The sequence below is a fragment of the Streptopelia decaocto genome (assembly GCF_964273445.1).
Source record: "Streptopelia decaocto genome assembly, chromosome: 12".
Taxonomy (NCBI): Eukaryota; Metazoa; Chordata; class Aves; order Columbiformes; family Columbidae; genus Streptopelia; species Streptopelia decaocto.
Window position 1 is genome coordinate 5,133,348 of NC_138667.1, and position 22,929 is coordinate 5,156,276.

The 22,929-nt window shown below is 47.0% G+C and overlaps 2 protein-coding genes across 3 annotated transcripts in view; both read right to left on the reverse strand.

Annotated features, from left to right (window-relative positions):
* Positions 1 to 10,063, reverse strand: part of CYFIP2 (cytoplasmic FMR1 interacting protein 2) — a 53,624-nt gene extending 43,561 nt beyond the window's left edge. For both annotated transcript variants that reach the window (XM_082063707.1, XM_082063706.1), the window contains exons 1-4: positions 9,949 to 10,063; positions 2,802 to 2,942; positions 683 to 772; positions 527 to 604 (exon numbers count right to left, since the gene is read on the reverse strand). In XM_082063707.1, coding sequence (XP_081919833.1) covers positions 527 to 604; positions 683 to 772; positions 2,802 to 2,918 — 285 coding nt within the window. In that variant the 5' untranslated portion in view covers positions 2,919 to 2,942; positions 9,949 to 10,063. The remainder of the gene's footprint in view (positions 1 to 526; positions 605 to 682; positions 773 to 2,801; positions 2,943 to 9,948) is intronic.
* Positions 10,064 to 12,967: 2,904 nt separating this feature from the next.
* Positions 12,968 to 22,929, reverse strand: part of ITK (IL2 inducible T cell kinase) — a gene marked incomplete at its 5' end in the record, with an annotated part of 28,046 nt that continues 18,084 nt past the window's right edge. The window contains 8 exons of the mRNA XM_082063456.1: positions 12,968 to 15,357; positions 15,892 to 16,049; positions 18,675 to 18,793; positions 18,883 to 18,947; positions 19,679 to 19,895; positions 20,612 to 20,783; positions 21,475 to 21,549; positions 22,328 to 22,464. Of these exons, the coding sequence (XP_081919582.1) occupies positions 15,286 to 15,357; positions 15,892 to 16,049; positions 18,675 to 18,793; positions 18,883 to 18,947; positions 19,679 to 19,895; positions 20,612 to 20,783; positions 21,475 to 21,549; positions 22,328 to 22,464 (1,015 nt within the window). The 3' untranslated portion in view covers positions 12,968 to 15,285. The remainder of the gene's footprint in view (positions 15,358 to 15,891; positions 16,050 to 18,674; positions 18,794 to 18,882; positions 18,948 to 19,678; positions 19,896 to 20,611; positions 20,784 to 21,474; positions 21,550 to 22,327; positions 22,465 to 22,929) is intronic.

Below are 22,929 nucleotides of genomic sequence, written 5' to 3' on the forward strand. Positions count from 1 at the left end.
TGATCTGTAGCACTGTCTTGCCCAAGACCCAAGTGACAAAACACATCACTATCCCAAGTACCGTGCTGGACCAGAGCTGTGTTCAGCTGGGTCCTGTTAGCAGCTGTAGGACTAACAAACTGGTCCTGTGGGGATGAAATAATTTCAGGTGCAATTGCTCTGGGGAGTAGGCGAGGGACTGGAATGTATATAAGACAGTTGGCTTGTGTTGAGTGTGACTGAGCTGAGAGATACTGCTGGAGGTGTCAGGGATGGACCCTGCATACACACGAGAGTGTGGAGGAGATGCCCTTTGCTAGGGCAGCAGTATAGATCTGTTTCTGAAATGGCTACCAACTGCTGAGATCTGTGGATGAGACTTTGGTGAGAAGAAGACAATTTGAAGACTCTGTGGTTTCTCCTTTCAATCTGCTTTAGTCTTCTCTGCTTTTTTTGTTCTTCTGTCTCCGGTCCAAACTAACCCACGCTGAAGACAAAACCAACTAGGTGCTCTGGGAACATCTCTGCCTAGGAAGGGCTTGAGTACCTGGGGGATGGCTCGTGAGCAGCTCCTCCATGTGTAAAGCATCACAGCATACTCATGGCCTTCTTCCAGCATTTCATTCTGAAAGAGAGAGGCGTTGCTGGGGCAGGGCACGTACCGCAGGCTCAGCATCGCTAGGGCAGTGCCCGCGGGACTCACCATACTGGAGTGCACTGTCGCCTGCTCGATGTACCTGGCAATGCCAGTCACAAAGGCATTTCTGTCTTCAAAGTTTGTGTCAAAATTAGCCTATGGATGAAATGGAGAGATGGGGGTTAAAATACAGCTATTTACTTGCTCACCTGATACAGTTCAGCATGGAATGTGTTGGCACGGCTCCTGGGGCACAGGAGCAGCTTATGGACAATCTGAGATTCTGCACCTCAAGATCTGAAATAGATTCATATGTGCAGCCTGAGATGCTTCTGAACCACACATGTTCATTAGAGGAAATCCGGCAGATTATATGTGTGAAAATATGGCAGTCAAGACTGACAAACCCTTGTGAAATCAAGCCAAACCAGGTGGGGATCAGTTACAAGGAATTGCAGCCACACCAGAGAGCAAACCTACAGCAATTATTTTAAGGATTTTAGCTTGGTAACTCAAAGACAGATGTAGCCTCACTAATTTCTATTTGTGGCCTGGCTGCTAGGGGAAGACCACATCCTGTCAGCAGGAATTGCAAAGAATAAACACACAGAAAGGACAGGGAATGTGATGTCTGGAAAACATAAATACGAAAGTCGGCACTCATCTAGACACTATTATCAGCATTAGTGTTGCTCTTGCAAGCAGATGCTTTGGGAGGAACAGTTGTTTAGGAAGCTGAGCTACTGCTTTGGGTCAAGACAGGGGAATAAGAAAGTGCAGAGCAAGGGGGGGATGAAAAAAGCAGCTCCTCAGCCTCTCTGCACCAAGTGCCCATTCACTTGCTCTTCACTTGGGTCATCTCTGCGCAGGCTGGCTGATTGTACCTGCTGCAGGGCAGAGAGTACAGAAGTCCGAGGCACCCAGAGCCGCTCCTTGCAGTACCATTAGCATCACAGTGACCATGCTCACCTCAATACTGGTTTCCTGAGTAGGAAGCTGGGAGCACAAACCTATGGCCACAGAGCAACTCTTCTCAGTGCCTCCAGGACATCACATGTGACTCATGTGACACCAAAAGCTGAGGCTGCATATGCATTTCTGGCTAGCAGGAGAGAGGGCTACACACAAACCAGGTATGATGAGGAAATAGGCTTGGCCAGTACCTCTAGATGCAGTTTAGAGAGGGTTTTTAGGCCCAGCTGTGTGCACACACTTGTGGCCCTGACAGGAGGCTGCACCCTGATCCCTTCACAGAATACAAGACAGGAAAGAATAAAAAGGTTTTAAAGAAGCGACATGCAAAAAGGATATCAAGATTTTTCCAGGGAGAGCTGAAATCTGAGCAGCCCAGAACTGCCTTTGGGTCTGATAACCTGTAGAGATACCAACGCTACTGAACGTGCCCACAGCCTGACCTGCTGAAAGAGATACTGTAATTTCAGACCCCTGCGTACCTGGCGTGGCAATCACTGTACGGGTGTATTTATACACTGCCATGGGTAAGTCGGCAATTCAGGAGCGGCAGGATGGAGAAAGTAACCCACATTATATTTAACCCTGGGTGTGTGCTATAGGGCAGGGTGTGGTGGCCAAGCAGCTGAGGCATCCTGCTGCGGATCCAAAAGCAGGAGGTTGAGCCTTGCCCTGGGCTTATGCCAAGCTTTGCTTGGTCAATGCAGCTGCAGCTATATCTGTGGTTATTCAAGGCAGAGAAGCAACTGTAGCGACTGCCCTCCCTTGCATCAGCTCCCCAGACCAGCAGCTCCAGCTGTGTGAGCAGCACAGACCGGCCAAAGTCAGGCAGAACTTTCATTTTGATCTGTTTAGCTGCACACACTACTATAAAAAGGAAGCACAGAAATATGTGCACAATAAAACATCGCTGAGAACTTTCTGCTGTTATCACAAATCTTATATCGTGCTTCTTACCCATTCATGCACTCGTCGTCATTTTTAACTTTCCTATGTCTTGCTCAGCCTCAAAGATCCCTTTCAGTAATCTCTAGCACTTTCCTTTTACAACCTTTGGGAATAGATTTGTAGCTAGATCTGTTCTGAACATTTCCTGAAACACGGTGAACCCAGGATGTTTTGAGCTGGTTCTCACAGCACCATGTGCCCCTGTGCTTTGCATGAGCTACCAGAACAAGCCCCCTGCCCCACCACCTCTGGGAGCTGACAGTACCTGGTACATGATGGAGGATGGAGGTGGTTCGATGCATGGCTGCTGGTCTGGCAGAGGCAGCTCCTCCAGCAAGTCCACGTTGGACAAGGCATCCTCCAGCGTGACGTGAGTGGTCATGGTTCTGGATGTTCAGTTTCCACACTAAATCCAAAGGAAAAGAGAGGGTGATAGACAGACAGACAGCAGCCAGAAGACTGAGGGGGAAAGAGCTGAAAGACAAAACCGGAACCACGACTGGCTGGTTCTGTAGGAGACATGATCCCGGTTTATCTTGTTTTCTTGTGTATTTAACCTACACCTCCATGTCATCTCTCCTTCTGTGATTCAGCAGGAGAGTAGAAATGCAGAATAAGAGGAACACAACTACCCACCCTCTGCTTAACTCTATGCAAAACTGCTCAAGAAAGAGCACAGCTGGGTGCTGCACTGCAGCTTTAGCAGCGCCAAGTAAAAGTGTGTGCGCTCTGAAATGCAAAGCGGCACTATCAAAAATATGTCTTGAAACAGCATGATTAGAAACGTATGACTGGTGCTGGCACTCACATGCTCTCCTTCTCACACACATGAACAGCGCTGGAAACTGTAAACAACAAATTGCATTCTCAAAGTTGACCCGGAAAGGATCGAGCGCTGCGCAGGCAGACTGGGGCACCACGAGCAGCAAATAAAGAACTTGCTGTTAAAAACATTTTCCCCTGTTTTTATCACACATGTGGTGTCCCCTGCCCAGTCCCAGCCTGTCATGGAGCTGCCAATGGTGCCAGTTGCACATAAGATAAAAAGCAAAGGGCAATGTTTCTGAACACTCACTGGCACTTAGCTAACGGCAACCCCAGGACAAACCTCTCTGTCCTTCAGCTCCTTGGCCATTGACCTTTGCTGCAGGAGCACAAGCATGGAGGGACGGCTGCTGTCACCCAGGCTGAGCGCCGGTACAACCACAGCCACGAGGCTTACCCAGTTAATACCTAATCCATGTGCAACAGCTGCGGCTGACCTAGAGCTTCTGTCTCCTAGAAAAACACCCCGCTGCTTTTAAACATTTGCAGAGAGAGAACTCGCTTTAAATACTGACATGTCATTCGATTAGCAAATCAGCCCCCTCAGTGCTTTTTTCCCCACTCAGAGCTTGTCTAGTTTCAAATGTGAGCCATCGAGTTTTACCCTCTAATCTGCAAGACAGGAGAACTCTCTGTTACCAAAGTTCTTGTGAAGATCCTCTGCCATTTCAGTAAAACGCCCTGCAACCTCTGCTTTGGCTCAGGCAAGTGGACGGAGCTCTTGGCCTGCCTCGTTATAGAGAATAATTTCCAATCCTTTAATCACCTCTTTGGCTTTTCTCCAAGCTTGATCCAATTTTGCAACTTTTTGCCACTGTAGCTGGACACAGGGCTCCAGCAGCGTCTGCACAAGTGCCAGACAGGTACAACAGCAATGCAGGTTCCCTCCTTGTATAGTCACACCAGTTCCTTTGGTCGCAAGAGCAGCTCCATAGGTGCTCATATTCAGCCGATTATCTGCTACAAATCCCTCAGGTCCTTTTTTTTTTTTTAAATGAGTCAGTGTTTCCAAGAACATGAGTTTGCTTTAACTCTTCCAGCACTGGGAGCATGGAAGGACAATCACTTCAGGATGCGCACAGATAAGACATGGATGTGCCCAGCAAGGCCCACGGCCAAGGGGGCTGCACAGTGTGCAGCCCTCGGGCAGCTTCGTGTTGAGTGATGAGAGGGACGACTCTGCTCCTGTGCCTTTTATCATCCTTGCTGCACACACACATTGGCTACAAAGATACATATGAGCCTGGTAAAATGCATTGCACCTCCACAAATGCCTCTCCAAGGTACCAGGGAGCTGCGAAACAGGCTTGGTGATACCTGCAGCTGAAGCACCATGAAATAAGTGTCTGGAGAAAAACAATCTTAAGCAGCCTCTTCTTTACATGCTCGAATTTCTGTTTCCTGCTTTACCTCTTTTTGCTAAAATGGTTTCCTGTTACAAATTGTAGCAACTGTCAAAACCAGACATTACATCCCAGCAGCCGCAGGCAGAAGCAGCTTCCTCCCCACCCGTGAGCACCGGGTGCTGTGTGAGTGGCTCAACTCGCCCAGCCCCACAGAATGTCCGCAGCTGCCCAGCTCTCCACCATCCTCCAGTGCCGCAAGGCTCCCCTCTGGACCCCAGCACAACATCCCTGGCACTCACACATGCTTCATTACAAACTTCAGGCTTGGGAAGACAAAAGCCTTCCATTTCACAGCTTTAAGGACTGTGGCTATTTATCTGGACTCACTTCTCATCTTTCTGTACGTCATACTCTGTGGCCATTTGTGCAAGGTGCTGGCAGTCTGCTGTAATCAAAGACATTTCCCCAATAACCCTGTGACACCCAAAGCGCTCAGCAACTCAAGGGGAAAAATTATTGCTGCTGTTTGTCCATACCAGGAGACGTTTGTTCAGCTCTGAAGTGGTCAGGCAGTTGGACTAGATGATCACTGTAGGTCCCTTCCAACTGAAAATTATTCTATTCTATTCTATTCTATTCTATTCTATTCTATTCTATTCTATTCTATTCTATTCTATTCTATTCTATTCTATTCTATTCTATTCTATTCTATTCTATTCTATTCTATTCTATTCCATTCTATTCCATTCCATTCCATTCCATTCCATTCCATTCCATTCCATTCCATTCCATTCCATTCCATTCCATTCCATTCCATTCCATCCCAAATACAGCATCAGGGTACTGCTGTGCCAGGGAGCACACAAATAAGAGTTACTGCCCCAAAGATCTTGCACTCAAATAGAGGAAGAGAGAGGTAGACTGTAAAAATATATGAACAGAAAAGAAAGCATCAAGCAATAGTTAGCAAGCAGTACAATCAGCTGTCAGCCCACCCCAAGATTTGCCATCGCTGAGCAGTGTGAGAATCTGGATGCAGACGGAAAAACTTCACAGACTTTATAGGTTTAACAGAGGAGTCTTTATAGGGACTCCCAATTTCAAGTCTACGCTTTCTTAAGCCCAAGAGCAAAACCAGTGGAGGCTACAGAGGAAACCGTGGTTTGCCAGGACTTCTCCTGGCTCTCATGCTTGTAGCACACTGTGACAGACAGCAACCTCACAGCCAGAGTGCGCGATGGAGCCGTCACTGGTCCAGGGCTGGCAGACATGGATCCTCAACCCAGACCATCCATGGAGGAGCAGCCTTGAGCAATCCCCCACCTGCCTGTGCCTTGGCCCCTTGCCTGCTCCTTGGTGTGGCTGTAGGGCTGGCGGGGACCCTGCTCTTAGTTGGGGTCACCACCAGTGGTAAGCATCTACCAGCCAGAGGTGTTGTGTGCTGGTACAAAGGCTGGGGAAGGCTCTGAAGGCATCAGTGGTTGCTTGGCCCAGAGCATGGGGTGCTGTGTGACGTCTGCCCACCGTGGGGATTGCCCAGGAGAGCAGAAAGGGGAAGTTCCGCTGCCACAGACCCACGCTGCCCTCCCTCACCTTCCCACAACAAGGTTTCTAACACAAACTTGCTGGGGCTGCTCAGGAGGGGGGCAGCTGTCAGGTAACGTGGCAGCGACCAAGCGGCTCCAGCCCAGGGAAGACAGGCATCCCTGAGGACACTCATCAAGAAGTCCTCATTAAGCCTTAACCACCATCCACCACCTGGGCCTCTGGGCAGAGGCAGCTTCATGGGGAAGCGGAGAGTCAGCCCAAGTTGCTGGTTTGCTGATGGTGCTTGAGGGCATATGGCCATGGGGCTGGGGGCTGCACCGCCAGGGAGCAGCACAGCAGCCTGCCCAGGAATGGGGCTATTTTGCTGCAGTAACATGTGCAAAGCAGGGCAGGGCTTCCCCTCGCACACAGGAAGCATATCCTGCCTGTGTGGATGCAAACACAGCCGCGCTGGCTGCTGGGAGCCATCTCACAAAACTGCTTTCTTCTCCATATCCCACTGCGGGTCAGAGAAGCCAAAGTCCCTCTGGTCCTACGTGTTTTGACAAAACTGAACATAAGCCTGGCAGGAGCCAACCCCACCCCAGTGAAACCCCAGAGAGCTGACTATCTATTCCGCTAATGAGCATCAGTGCTAACAAGTGCTGCCCACACTTCCTACCCATCTGCTGCAGAAACTTCCTCTCCCCATCCCACATCTCAATCGCAACCCCTCTGGACATCCCTTATATCTTCTAAAGCCAAATGACCACAGTTCTCCACCAACCCAAGGCAGATATTAAGAGTTCCCAAAATGGTGATTCTGCTGTGGCAGCATCCTGGGAGCCAGATTTAACAGACAGCATAGAAAAGCTCTGAGGACTGAGGATGGACTTTCTAGATGTCTGCACTTGCAGGGTAGGTCCTACCTTCCCCACCTAAATGCTTGCCCAGAAGTATCAGTGCAACATCATCCTCTTTGCAGCTAGAGGAACAAAGACGGCTTTATTGTTAGAGCAGCTTGGGGGAACAAAGGAAGACTTTTAAAAGCGGGGCCATAATGAATATGTTGCATGCATGTGCGCTCGGCTTCGAAGCTGCACAGCTGATAGCTCTGGGGAAGTGGCATGGGCTGTTTGGGTTTTTCAGCTTGCCTGCTCCTACAGCAGACGTTCATGTTGGAGCTGCAGTAGCTACCAAGAGCAGGAAAGGAGGCAAGAAAAAAAGGGAATTGCCCAGGAGATTGGCAGCAGGACAGGATTCAAGCACTGGAAGCCTGGGGTGAGACAAGCAGCAAAATGACTTTTGCTGGGGAAATGGCAATGTGGAGAAGGACAAACTTGCTTCCTGATGATCTGGGATTCTCCTCCAGCTCTGCTGCCCAGTCCTTGGGTAACCTGGGAAAGTCAACTTATTTTTGTCCTGTGATAGTGCTTCTCCCTCTTAATCCAAAATAGCATCTAACCTGTGGTCAGGAACCATCCTGGCCCAACAAGTACCCCAGCAGACTGATGTCTCAGGTGCATAAAAGCAAAGCATTTCTGGTACCTGCTGCCTCACAGCAATAGGAGGATAAATGCTCCTGGCCATCAATGTATTTTTAGTCAAGAAGAATAACTTCACAGCACAAAAACTTAATTTGACTGTTGCCTAAAATGTATGGGATTAAAGTCCCCTGTGTTTTAGCGTTCATGTCATCAACTCCTTCTCACATGCTATAAGAATTACTTGTAATTGCAGCCACCACCACAGTCAGAAGGTTCTTTGCAGGAGCAAATAAACACAGCCAGGAGAAGTGAGCCTGGCAGAGCTGAGCTCCTGTGCTACACTGACACAGATGTTAATTACCATGAAATTACCCCTCCCATTAAAAAAGGAAGCCAAGCTGTACAACTCCTGAAGCTGTTTTTCTGTATGTATGTTTTCTTCCATTCCATTAGGGCTGAGGTCCAGGCATTTACACCGTCCTTGTCTCTCAGCAACATAATTATTTGAAATGTATTTCTCTTAGAATAACTTTATCTTTGTGGTTTTGTTTGTTTGGTTTTTGTTTTGTGGTGGTTTTTTTGTTTGGTTGGTTTGGGTTTTGTTTTGTTTTCGTTCATTGGTTTTTATTTGTTTGTTTTTTTGTTTGGGTTATTTTCTGGTGCCAAAGAAAGGGGCAAGGAAGGAGGCAGGTATAGGAAGCCACATCTCCCATATAGTTGAGAAATTTAGTGCAAGTTCACAAGCAACCCCATTGCTGGCAGTTGAAGCGCTTCTTGGGAAATTAAATCACATAGGACAGCATTGTTAATAGTTGGCCAATTACTGATCTTCCAAAACCGATCTTCCTATTTTTCATGCAAATATGATAACTGTTAATAAAACCCTTATCATGAAATCAGCATAGCCTGCTTTGCTCAAGAGACCCTGGTTAGAAAACGGAAGATTTTTCCATATTCCTCAGGCTTAACTGTACAGAGAAAATAATTATCCTTTGCAAGGAATTATCCTAGAATTATACAGCTGTGGCAGACACTAAAATACCGGGCTAGTCACCCATCTCAGTGACTAACCCTAGACAACTGTCATCATGCAAAACATGAGGGTGCTTTTTCTTTTGGTGTCTGTGCAGGGCAGGAGGAATGCAGAGGGTTTAGCGACTCAGCCTGATTCTAGGAAACCTTTGTGATCCAAACCCCGCAGTCAGGAACCCCCCATGGAAAGCGGCAGATGGCGAAGGGGGACAAGCTCTGCTGCTGGCAGTGTCCTCTGACAGCACACACAACCCTCACCCTTCCCCCTTCTCCAAAACAACCCTGAGCACGCAGGCAGGTTTTAGTACATGCCTCTTTCTCCTTTCCTCATTCCTTCCTGGTCCTTCTGACCCACGGAAATTTCCTGCAGAATCCATCCACTGCTCCCCAGGTGGGATGTGGCTGGCACCACGCATTTCCAGCATCCTCGGGTGGAAAGTTCAATACAAAGAAACCCTGCCCGGGGCGCCCCTTGCTCCCGAATGGGCTCAAGCAGCACAAACCCCGTGGTTCTGGAAGGGAAGGGTTTCGCCAACTCCAACCGACGCCAAAGCACGAACCCGCGGGCGCAGCTCCAGCCCACCGCTCCCAACCCCGGCACAGACCCCGGCGCGTCCCCCTTCTCCCCAGGGACACCATTTTTTCGCGTTACGGGTGATTCGGGCGCTGGCCGCGACTCCCCGCCGAGGCCACCTCCAGCCCCGGCCCGGCGCTGCCGCTCCTGCATATCCTCCATCCCCATCCTCCCCATCCTCCCTGCGCCGAGCATCGCCGCGACCCTTAGCGCTGCCCTTGCTGCCCGCGGCACGGCCTGCAGCACCCGCCGGGCCCGGGGCTCGGCTCCTGTTCCCTCCTGGGGGCGCGGAGCCGGGATGCAAGGGGGAGAAGGGGATTTGCGTTATTTCCACCCCCCCACCGGCGCCTTGCAGTGGCTGCGGAGAGGCTGAATGCTGCAGGTAGCTCTAAGCATTGTGGGATACATCCCCGCACATCCCGGCCCAGCCGGGCCTCCCGCCTTCCCTCTGCCCCGGAGCGGCAGCACCTGCCCCGCCGCTGCCCCCCGCCATCCCCCCTGCACCCGCCCGGAGCGGCCCGGGCGGCACCGGGCTCGGCGGCGGCGGACGCAGCCCCGGGGAGGGGATGAGGGAAGGGGGTGAGGCCGCGCAGCCCCCGCGCCCACCCCCACCCCGCTCACCTGGCGCTCCGCGGGGTGCGATGCTCCGCGCCGCGGGATGCTCCGCGCCGCCCGCACAAAGAGCAGGAAATGGCTGCAGCAAGTGCACTTCCGCGGCTCTCCGCCGGCCCCTCCGCACGGCGGCGGGGGGAGCCCCGGCCCCCGCCGCGGGAAGGGGCTGGAGCCGTGCGGGCGGCTCCTCCCCCGGGCAGAGCGGGGGATGCGCAGCGGGGCCGGGGGCCGCATCCCCCCGCGGCGGGGCTGGGGGCTGCAGGCTGCGGCTGCTCCGCTGGGGCAGGCGGGGGTGGCGGCGGTGCGGAGCCGGCGGGCTCCCCGGGGTAAAGGGGGAAGGTCACCAATCCCCCCCGGTTGCACGGAGGGGACAGGGCCGGGGGCGGCTGCCGCAGCCCCCCGGAGACCCGACGCTAGGTTAGCACGTTTGGGTCCCTGAGAAGGCAAGGACCTGGCGGGATTTCCCATCTCACTGCTGCTGAATCTCAGCTATTCAGCCTTTCTTCCCCTCTGAGGACTTGTACCATCGTTAGGTTTTACCTACCATTTTAACAAAAACCCTGTTTATAGAATACATATGAAGCTTTGGATCACTGGGCATGTAAGGAAGCAAAACCAGAAGGCAATGGCTTTGCTCAGAGCTCCAAGCCTCTTCTGACTCAGCACCGTATCCAGAAGATCTTCCTTTCGGCATCTGGCGTTTCTTCAGGCACATGTTTCCAGTCCTTCTGCTCATGCTTCTTTTTAAAGCTCCAATACAGCTCTTCAGATCTGCTGTGAAATCCAAACTGGATGGACTTCTTACAGCTTTCACAGGAACATCACCTCACAGTGAGGTGATAGAAACCCTGTGCAGGGCCTTAGTTCATTTTTCTGAAGTTTTTTTTTTTTTCTATATGCATTGATGGATAGCCGAGGACTGTTGAAAGTCTAGATATAGGTCTAGATATATTTCCTTGGTGGCCTTAGCTGTGTCACTTTCCTGAGCACCAGCCTGTGCTAAAAATGCACTGCCATCCATCCTGTCGTGGATTAGTGACCACTCCTGATTCCTTCAAGACTCCTGCTCTGTTGTCCATGCCAGTGTGGGGCTGAGCTTGCTCCCCATGATTGTATGTTGGCTCAGCAGGGAAACTTTGACACCAGCTTTACACCATAGTGCTCCTACTATAGGTTGAATGGTTGCCATGGGCTGAGAGCATCAGGGTCTGCAAACCACAAAACCAGCAAGACAGACTTAGAAAAAAATCTTTGTTTTAATAAACAGAGCCACACCTGAAAAGAACACATTGATAGCATCACTCAGAGTAGCCTCTTTCTTCCTTCCCCTGCATGGCATTTCTTCTCTCTCACCTTTGATTGGAACATTTTGTAGCCATCATTCCTCTTTTGACTATTTATTGCTTGTCAGAAAAAATCAGTAAGTAAGCATCATTACTGCAGATCCAAAAGATTTAGCAGCTAATATTGCTATGAGGCTCTGGGTGAAACAAGGTCAGTTCAAGAAAAATGTGACAGTAAAACCTGCTGTGGACTTCTTTTTTTTTTTTTGTGTGTGTGTAGTTTAACCTGCTCCCATTATCAGCCAGGCTCAGGGCAGTGGGAATTCCATGAATGTTATGATATTATTATTATGTGATTTTTATTTTCTAGACGGTATTGTCTTCAGTTGTAGAATAATAGGATGAGTTTCTCTGCATTTGTCCTGCAGATCTCTTTGCAGGCTAGGAAGAACGGCAGCATGGGCAGGAGTGTGTGCACCAGCTGGTTATGTGTGGAGGGGAGAGATAACTTGATGGTGAGCTGGTCTGAACAGAATACACACAAATCTGAAGTGGCTGCCAAGTGAGATTTAGTGAGCCATTCACCTGAATCCTGCCAGGCTGGCAAGCACAGCATTCAGAAAGGGCAAAGCCAAACATCATCTAGAAACATGTTCATTAAAAAGTGTTTCAGGAAATTCTAGATTTTTTCAGTCCTGATTTTAAGGTAATTATCCACTGGAACAAGCACCCACAACCCCCAGGGTGACCAGCACATGCCCAGGAAAGAGCTTTTCATGGCTAATGCTGCTGCACTCCAGCCCTTGGTCTCCACTGAAAAGCATCAGCTGCTCTTTCTAGATGAGGCTGCTGCTTGGCTGCCTTTCCTAGCTGGAACACCAGCCGGGCTGTGCCGGCGTTTGGCCACCCCAGCAGCAGGTCAGGGACATGCTGGGGCAGTGCTCTGGGCCTCGCCTCTGGCCAGATGTGCAATGTAGGCAGAGCTGTGCACCCACTGCCTCTGATAACCAGCAAGGAAAGATAGGGACAAGCATAAACTCCCACCCTACTGCAGATCAGCTAAGCAAAAAGCATAAAATTGGCAAAGGTGGAATGGTTTAAACATTCAGCACATTGCAAATACTTTCCAAGGAGACAGGGAAGGGGTATTCAGAGGAGGGTTATTCACTTTGCAGCAAGAGGCAGCTGACATTCTCACCTCTACTTTGTGGAGAACATCTACAGTTAAGCCACATTAAGGGCACAAGCCAAAACTTGCCATAGAAACTGCTAAGGTGGGAGAATACTGTGTTACAGTGGGTTAATATCATGACGTTATCACAGCATGGCACTGCCCTTTTGAGATTCATGAAGTCTCCTGCAAATAATAGTGGGAAAACACTCTTTGGGAGCACCCATATGTCATTACCCCCATTTCATGAAGATTCAGAGAATTTAGTGCCACCACAATGCATGTTTAGATGTAGAAATTTATGTGTCCCTATAGCAAATTACCCAATTTGCAGAGATTATGAATACTTCCTACCCCCAATAAACACAGCACATAGTCTAATATCTGGGAATGGACATATTTCAGAAAGCCAGAAGAAACCTTTTTTGTTCTTGGTGGGGAGGATTCGGAGAAAGAGCAAGCTGTATGATTACAAGAGTATGAGGATGGCTTTTGCATTTTTGCTAACATATAGTGAAACCCACAGTTGGGACTCAGCAATTTTATTGTTTGTAAAAATATGTATTGTGTACACAGAAATACTGCAAAAGAAAACTGAACATAAAACATCACAATACTATTTTGTGCAACACTCTATAACTAATAAATATTAAACTTATCCAAATATAAATATAATCTCAGAAACATTACCTAGCAGAGCAATACTGCTGCTACTTAATAGCAACCTCATCAAGCTTGATAGACCCCTGGTTCCTCCCAGGCTGGAGGGACAGCAAGCCAGAAGCTGAACTTTGTGAGCCTGCAGATATCCCTGCCATAGCGTCTGTGCTCGTGGAAGAATTGTTTCAGAGTATCCTATGGGTATAAGGATTGTCTAAGTGCAACTGAGAGGGGGAGAAAATAGGGTTATGGCCAGCTGTCCTCAAATTTAGCTGTAGATGTGCAGTTTAATATGGTTAGGGCTACTGAAAACTTCACTGCCTAAATGCCCAATTCAGCATCACCAGCATGTGACAACAGGCTAACGCAGAGTAAAGGGTGAGAAGGACGAAGAGAAACTTAGCTTAAATTCACTGTAGGCAAAAATTCAAAATCCGTTTATAGATGCTCACATTCCATATGTTGGTTCAGACTACCAAGAGATTTTGGTACCAATCCTGATTGGAAGGTAGCACTCTGATCCTGCATTGAGGATTGACAACCTTTGGTGTGAATGTTAGGATTCTCCTTGCCTGGGAGAGTCGTTCTGCATGATGAAAATAATGCATGAAGAAAATAATGTGGAATCAAAGTAAAGTGGGAAGAAGTATAAGGCAGGAACTAATGCCTTGCCCATAATCATATACCTGAAAAGATATTCTGGCTCCTAAAAACTACTCTAGAACGATGAGTCTGAAAAATACCAAAAATTAAGCGTCCTTCTATGAAGAAATAGTTTGACACAGGATATGTGAGATCATGGGATTACATTATTTCCTTGTTCCATTTTTGTTGGCAAACATATTTGAACCTGACTTCTATAATGAAGGGAGAGATTCCTGCTGGAAGTTCGCACATCAGAGTTTTTGTAAACTGCTGTCACATCAGGTTTACCTGTGTTCTCACCTGGCCAAACAGAGAAGCATCAAAAAACCACTGCATATATGCGCATATCATCTGTGAGTCCTCTGACTTCTCTAGTTATTGTTAATGCTAAGCAGAAAGTCCTGATCTTATTTACAAATTCTGCAGGACACTAACACCCACACTTTTGGTTTTGAGGCCAGTAATGTCAGAACAGTGTCTGTCTTGCAGTGAAAAAGCAGATATTCACTCAAGTACCAGGAGATGGATGTTGTTCGTACCTTCTTCTGCTGTTACCACATAGTGTGGAACTCCTTGTGGAGTAAATACCCAGGGAGTCCATTAGCATAGGACATTTTCTTTGATCAGTCCCTGGAGGATTCACTAGTTTGTTCACAGAAGAGGTGGAAAAGTCTTTACTTGTGATGATTCAGTTACTCTTTGAAGTAGGAGAAACTCTTTTCAGTATCACTGGTGCCCTGAGTACATGCTCTGCATGTTTTCTCCTCATACCTACTCTCCTGAGCCCTCCGGCTCCTTCCTTCCAAACACATGAGTTCAGGAATATGTTCCTGTACCTTGCACAGATAATCAGGTAATGGATTCTTGTCTTGTCCTGCACTGGAGGCACACAGCACTCTGCACCGCTCAGTCCTCTGTACGCAGCTCGAAAAAAAATGGATGAAGATAACATATTTGTCTTCTGATGTAGAAAGACTGAAGAAAAAGCTAATACAAACTTTCAGGTTTGACTCCCCGCCTCCAAGAAGGTCTGCATTCACATCAGAATCCCATTTTCCCACTCCCTATACAATGCAATTTGAGAGAATTTCAAGACTCTTCAACATGTTGCTTTTTTCCCTTCATTCCTTACAAACTCCAGTGCAGGTCCAACTCACTCTGAATTGGAGAGCCGTGGATATGTCTAAACATTCCTCCTCAGTCAAAGACAGGGTTTTCTTCCCCAGGGAAGAACTTAATTTGGGAGTTCACAGAACTGGAATAGCAATGTCAGTTCTCTTAGTTTTTGAGGCTGAGGAGAAATGCACTTGCTGGATTGTGTGGTTCAGGACTGTACTCAGTTGCTGGTTCTGCTTGTAAGCTGCAAACCACATTTTTGTCGAAGCCAAAGCTTGTGTTTGTTGAGGCTCTGGAAGACCTGGGGATATCTTGTCTGTCTGGAAGTACCAGCCTCTGCCCTCTCCTTCTCCCCAGGCATATGGCAAGTGTCTGTGGTAAGAGGATTCCTGTTAACGCTTTGTGTGGGGAAAATCCAGCCATCTGCCGTCTCGGGACTCTCTTAGCTTCACTTAGCAGCCAGCGCCATGATTACAGATCAAACTCAGAGATTTCACTCAGCTGATACAGCAGAACAGAAAAGGATGGACGGTCATCTTTCCTCTGAGCAGGGGAGGGAAGAGAGCAGAAGAACATTAATGTCAACTTGAGAGGAATGGCGAGGTTAGGAAGGAAAACCTTGTGAAGAAACTGAGTATTAACAAAAATACAATCTATTGTTACAGCGAAAATGCCAACAGAAGAACGAGCTTCCTTCTGTACAATGTTTCTTTTCTACTAGAAGTGAATATAGCCTAGTGGACACTAAGTACCTCATAATGGGTTGGCTGTCATTTTTACCATCACTATTAAAACTCTGCCCCACAGATCTGCAGCTTTTTTAGGAAGCAAACTGCTGAATTAACTTGAGTTAGGTGCACTGCATAGAATGCTCAGTGAAGTCAACACGTTCTATAGAAAAAGCAGCTTAAAGAAAAGGCAAAGAGCCTAGAGTTTGCATGCTGGTGCAGATGAAAGCTACAGAATGCTCAGCTCCAGGATTTTACCTTGTGTTAGCATGTGGAGTGTGTACCTCTCTCTCCCCTCCTAAAAGCCAAAGGGAAGAGAGCTCATGTCTTTGGGAACTACAATACTAACCATCATCCAGCAGTGGCTCATGACCTCATAAATCGCCTTGGAGGCCAGCTTGGGTTTGTAGAGCCGAAATCCTGCATTGATTTCTTCCACCACTTCTCCATTGGTACGATTCTCATAGGGGATTTTCCCTTCACTGAAGACCTCCCACATCAGCACTCCTAAAGCAAACAAATGAGAAAAATCACAAAAAAGCAAATAGAATCCTTAGCAGGCCCATGGCCACCTTCCACCTGCCCTTCTCTGTAGTTCAGCATTGGTGTCTGTTACTTGGAAAAGCATTTTCGCTCGGGTTCTCAGTGCACTTCTGAGAAATCAGGCCCTAACACAGCTGTACATTTTGAGGATGCCAACTAGGATCTCTGCAGCTGGACTGCAGCAGTTTGGTCACTGCAAGTTTGACTTCTCTGCATCCTACTTCGTGACAGTCTAGCATGACAGAAATGTCTTTCCCCATGAGTCAGTGAGGTCTAAGTGTGTTACATGTCACAAAGCAGAGAAGTGTCGCATGTCTCCTCCCAAACTGTGAAGAGAGAATGCTTGTCCATGTACTCCATCCAGATGTGTAATCTGGGAAAGAGAACCCACTTTTGGTCACTGATTCAGTTTATTTTTGCTTCCAGTTAGTCAACAGAAAAGACATGTCACTGATCCTGCCTGCGGTGTGTCCTACACCAGGATCTGCTTGCATTTTGGTGAGACTTGGGAGCCAGAAAGCAACATGAACTGCTCCATTCCTGTTAGTCAGCTTAGCCTCGGTGCTGGGAAATCACCACCTGCAAAACATCCCAGGTGGTGTGATTCACTGGGATGAATTCACATGCAATGATAGTAGAATTTCAAAGGACTGCAGCATATTTTTCCTCTTTTCCTAAACAGTCAAATGTTTTCTTATGATTACTGTTCAGAGCAGCACAGAAACTCATGCTTCTCTAATGTAGTGGAAGAGCGACAGGTAAAGACAAAAAGACTGTGGAATATGTGGTGGTTGGCCACCAGATCAGAGAGGCTGGGTAAATTGAGTGAATACAAGGCATCTGTGTTATTGTTAGGTTTAATTCCCTTGGTCACTTAAGATGACTGACTTGGTAAACTGTGTCCACATTGTGTTAGAAAACAGACAGATGGATAGACTGGTTTACAATAAAATTGTGTAACTCCACAATCAGCTTTGCTAAATAATACCTGCTTTCCAGCTTTGAATTCTTCACATAGGAAGATGCATAGAGATTGCAGCTCCTCACCAATGGTATTTGCTCTACTGAAGAATAAGCAAAGCAGTTGTACTCCCCCAGTGTGCAGATTCCTGCACTGGGAATTTCTCACACCCACTTTATTCTCCTGGGCACAGCAGGATTTCAGGCCTGGCAGAAGAGATGAACGGGCTGCAGAGTAGCAGAGCAGAAAGCTTCTCACAGTCATGAGACCATGACATGACAGAGAAATCCTCTTATGCAAACCCCACTGGATGGGGAGATAACAAGTCTGACAGATGTACAACTCTGTTTTCTGCACATTTCACAAAGAAGGACTGACCAATGCAAACAAAGCTCACCAGTATTTCATTCAGCCCTGCAACTGGAGTGAGCCAATTTCATCAGGCTTGGCTTGACTGTAAATCAAACTGAGAAGTCTTTTTGCAAACATCTGGCTCTCAGTGTACAGTCCAGTTTCCTATTTGTGAAGCAGAACAACATTCTGACCAAAGTAGCAACTCTCTCCATGTCACTGCCACTTTGCTGTGAGGTGTCTGAGATAGCTCCACTGGCAAATGTCCCTTGGCGTTATGTGGTGAGACAGCCTCCTCCACATGCCAGGGCACATGGAAAGAGGAATGGTGCTCTCTGAAGCATATCTGGGTTGGGTTCTTTAAGGCTGTTGCGTGGGTCTGAGCACCCCCACCACAAGAATGCACAGCTTGAAGCAGCGTGAGCTCCACAGCAGGGCATGAGAGAGGGAGGGGGAAGCACAGAATTCACAAGTGCAGACTAGCAAAGGTTATAATCCTGCATTATTTACTGCTGGGCCCAGAGCTGAGTGGCACCCCATTGACTGTGTGCTGTGCACAGCACACTGCGCCGATTCATTCTGCAGTACCGCGATTTGCATGTTAGCTGGAGATGCGCCAGATGTGTTAGTGTGCCAGATCAACAGGCCAGGGGACAGCCTTTGTTATCTCCAGTGCCAAAGACTTGGGGGAAAAAGATATACAACAGCTTTCTTATCTGTGAGGGTCCAGAAGGGAGATGAAAGAACAGATGCAAATCGTAAAATAATTCATTGGGGAGCAGGAAATGAGGGGAGAAAATGTGAGCAGTGAAATAATATTTTCAGATTGCCAGAAAGCAAATGGAGTCAGCAGAGCAAACTTGGAAAGGCAGAGGGTTTGAGTGGAGCATCAGTGCCCTGCAGAGAAATGGAGTGCCCAAATGTCTTTCCTTTCCTTACATAGTCTTGTCAGTGACTCTCCACTCTTTCCTTTGACTCTCCTGCTATACCACCATGAAACAGAGTTCATTATTTGGTGTTGTATAACCTTGCATAGGTACAATAAACTAAGTTGGCAGTATTTGCAGTGTTTCAAAGCATCTAGATAGTTTGCTATTACTTTATTTCTTTCACTTAAATGACTTAGGCTTGCTTTTCTAAACCATTATTCAGGCAAAACACCCTTGGAGCCCAAAGGATGTAGTGTTTAGGAGACTTTACTTGAGGATAAAGCCCCCAGTTTTTTTTCCAAGCTGGTGTTTATTGAATTTTTTTCCATTCTAACAATTGATTCTTACCAAATGACCAAACATCAGATTTGGTGCTGTAGTTGCTGTAGGAGAAAACCTCTGGAGCAGACCACTTGACTGGAAACTTGGTACCCGTGGAGCTGGTATACTGGTCATCAAGAACAATCCTGGAAAAGGAAAAAGACGGAGTGTGCTGAGTAACCCCTCTGTCCCATGACAGCCTCACAGGTAATGGGCACAGCCTTGGCATCATTACCTTGACATCCCAAAATCAGACACTTTGACCACATGGGATTCCCCCACCAGGCAGTTCCTGGCAGCCTGCAAGAAAAGAAGGTGCAAAGGCAGAAGGTCAGAGCTGAAAAACTATTACAGCCACTTGGTTTTATCCTGGCAGAGCAGATAGTGCTTAAAAAAAGGAGAATCAAAGTGACATCAAAGAGGGCAGAAACTTGAGGTTTTCAAGCTTTCTATACATTTTATGGCCAGCATGTTCCTGTTGCCAAGAAAGCTCTTCAACCATCAGCCTTACTTGTAGGGCTTGTTGCCCAGAAAGGGCAGAGAAAGACTCACAGCTATCCACAGTTCTTGATCCCCTAACAAAACAGCAGCAGTGACCGATACAGATTGACTGAACACCATGTAATTAAAAGTATTTTATCAGAAAGAGATGTTTATGCATATATCAAAATAGGTCTTTTTGGCACTTTCATTTAGACATGAAGAGTGGTCAGTCCCTGGGAACTGTGGGAGTTGGGGCTCTCAGGGAGCAAAAGAGTCGACTCAGAAAAAGAGACATACTTTATGTCCTCATTTCTTCTCTCCCAAACACAATTAAGGGAAATAGATTAATCAGCTCTCCAGAGGACGTGTTTTGGCTTTTTGTTTGTTTTCTGAAGTACTGATGCTGCTTCTGCAATAAGGGGTAATACTTGATCCCCTGTCAACAGGTGGGCAGGAGTGTGAAAGCTGAAATTAAGGAAGGGAGGAAGCACAGGGAAAAGCCTGACAGCAGCAGCAGCAGAGGAAAAGTCTGTCTGCAACCAACATACCAGGTCTCTGTGGATGACAGAGTTTTGTTCCAGATAAGCCATTCCTTCACACACATCTTGGCACATCCCCAGCAGAGTTTCCTTTGAAAAAGTGCCCCGCTGGCTCCTCAGATAGTCGGATAAGCAGCCGTTCTCCATGAACTCAAACACCAGGCAAATGGGAGTGTTCTCAAAGCACACGCCATAAAGCTGGACCAGCTTGGGGTGAGACAGCTTCCTGTGGGATGGTGAGGGAAGGTTGGAAAGAGGCTGAAATAAGCTCAGTGCCTTCTGTTCTTACAGCAAGTGTGTTATATATATATGGCCGCCTATGCCCCTCACTCTGCAAAGGCCAACTATGAAAGCAGAAAGAAAAAAATGTATAGACCAGGTCTAACATCATGTAGCACTATTGTTCCATTTTAATGGTAACGGTCACCAAAAGACTTTTCTGCATGGAAAATCGTCCAATCAAACAAAAATAAAATCAATTTATGTCTATTTTGAAGGGAAAGAAGTGTAAAAAATACAGGCAAAGTAAATAAAACCAAAGAGAAATATTTTCAGTTGTGCAAAGAAAAAAAAATTGCAGGTAATATTTTTCAATAAAATTTCCCTCAGATGTTAAGAGACTTCTCCATCTAATTATTTTTGAGAAAAAACACCTTGCTTTTCAAAACATGCCATCCATTAACCCTGCCTTTCAAAACAGCAGAGATCTCGAAGGCTATTCTGGATATTGATAGACTTAAAAGTAGAGCAATTCACTTACACCTTGAATTGCCTTCCTTTGTAACCACTAGAGCGCACTGGTCTCTCTAGATACTATTTAGCTACATAGTAGATAATCCAAGTTTAAATTACCCATTCATATTCCTCAACATTATCACAACCTATTGGTTCAATCTTACGAATCCTACGGGATCTGGTTTTCTTGGTGAATCTACTACTTACATCAAGACTTTAGCTTCCTCGATGAAATCCTCTTCAGACATCGCTCCTTCACGAATGGTCTTTATGGCTACCTTTGTCTTCTCCAGCAAGTAGCCAAGGTAGACCACCCCAAACTGACCACTGCCAATTTCCTGTACACGGGTGAGCTCAGAGGGGTTAATGACCAATTTTCCTGTTGATTGTAAGGGAGAAAGAGTGAGGTTCTAGCAGTAAAATGACAAACAAAAAGCTTTTGTGGGTTAAACATTGAGACAGGACTCGGAATGAGACTCTAACTGTCCCTCAAGTTGTCTATCTGACCTTTGGGTCAGATTTGTCTATCCATGCTGCAGGGCATGTTCAGGAGCAGGAATAACAATATCCCCCTTTGTTTCCCTATTTGTCCTGTCTATCCAGTTCTTCAGGGAGCATCGTTTCTATCATGCATATGTGCACTACCAAGCACAACATGGTTTTAAATTTCTTTGATGTCTCCAAGAGTTACAATAAAGGTGATACTAGCAAAATTCTATAGACAAAATATGCATATGGAGGCATATTTAAGGAATAACTCAGCTTTCATCAACTTATGCTATGCTTCTACTCCCATCAACTTTGTTTAGCATTCATTTTGGCATCTAGTGTTGACTTCATTGAGACCCTGGGTATCTCATCACCTCCCTCAAGGCACTGCATGATCAGTTCATTCAGTTACCAATGGTAATGAAAAGATGATAATCTAGTGAATAGTGCAGTGTAAAGATCTGAAGAAAGCTATTTATTGTGGTGATAGTCACATGAATATTCATCAGCATCCATGAAGATATTCAGGATCACTCAGATAACCCGTGAGGAGTGCAATTCCCAGATAGAGAGTACCATACCGTAGCTCAGCCCTGCAGTGATTGGGGCCTTTTTTCTCCAAGAAGAGACTGCATACCGCAAACGAGTGACAAGGCCTGAATAAGAGAAGATGGGTTCCAGTTATTGTCACAGTCATGGGAAGTGTGGCCATCACTACCCCAGAAGGCCGTCTGGATAGTGGAAGCAGATTTATTGTACTGAGCTCTCAGTTCCACTTGAGGGCAGTTGAACCTCTATTCAGACTGCGATTTCCTGCCTGTTAAAGGGAGCCAATTCTGAGCAGTTTCAGCCCGTTTTCCATTTTTGCTCTGTCAGAAAATGTGAGCTGTGAGTCTCTATTAACTCTGATGAAATTCCAAGTTATACCTTTTATTATACTTCTTATTTGTAGGGTAGTTTAGAAGCCCAGGGTTTCCCTTGGTACTCCTGGATGGTAGGGATGGGAGTCTTAAGTCTTCGGTGATTCCCATGTCTGACTATGGGTTCTAGCCATGTTCCTAACTTTGTGTCAAATCAAGTCCCAGAGATACATCACCTCCTGGGCAAGAAGGCCCTGAAGTGTGACTCAAACAGGTAGCTTGGTCTGGCAGTGGTCACACACCCCCACGGGCTTTCTACAGTATGTCATTACAGCATCTGTGTTGGTCATATCAGCCTTAGAAGGACAACCACAATGAAGATGTAACGCTGGAAACTGGCCTGAGATGGTGATTTTTGTGCCATCCAAGTGCCAGGATAAGTGGAAGAAAAGGTGATGCCATTTAACGTTTCACAGTAAGGACAGAGGGCTTGAGAGCCCTCCTTCATTCAAAACCTTCACCTGGATGCATGGTAAAACCACAGCTTCCCTGGTCAGCATCGGCCTCCACTCACCTGCTGCGTTGTGCTGGTGATAGTTGATGAGTTCAGGGATGCAATCAAACACATGCTTTTCTGCCAAGTAATATCGCTTGGGAAAGTCAGTTGTCTCATTGATGTGATAATGCTTTATAACAGGATTGTTGTCCATGCTGAAAAAGAGGAGGTTTTCTTTGGAGTTGCAGCAAAAAAGACAGTAATTCAGGGTGTAAATGGAAGAGGAGCAAGTGAGCCAAGGGGATGAACCTTCACTACTCAGAACTAAGGGGAGGGGAGCAAGGAGTGAGCTGCAGTTGGTAACAAAAGCTGTGTACTTGTATGTTCTCCCTCTCACTCATAGATGGTCTCATCTCTAGAAAGGCTGAGGTTTCCTGATAAGAGTGGGTTGAGTACTAAGCTTCTCTGCCTCTTCTTTCTGAACCAAAACTTTCTGCCCCATCACTGAAACCCTTTCACTAGTCTTGTATTACCCAGCTCTGATGAGTCCATGTTGATCTTACCAACACTTCACTTGGGGTACAATTTTCTCAAAATTACAACCCCAGTGATGTCTAAGAGACTATTTATAGGCATATATGTATATGCAGGGAGAAGTGGACCCTTTAATACACTTTGCA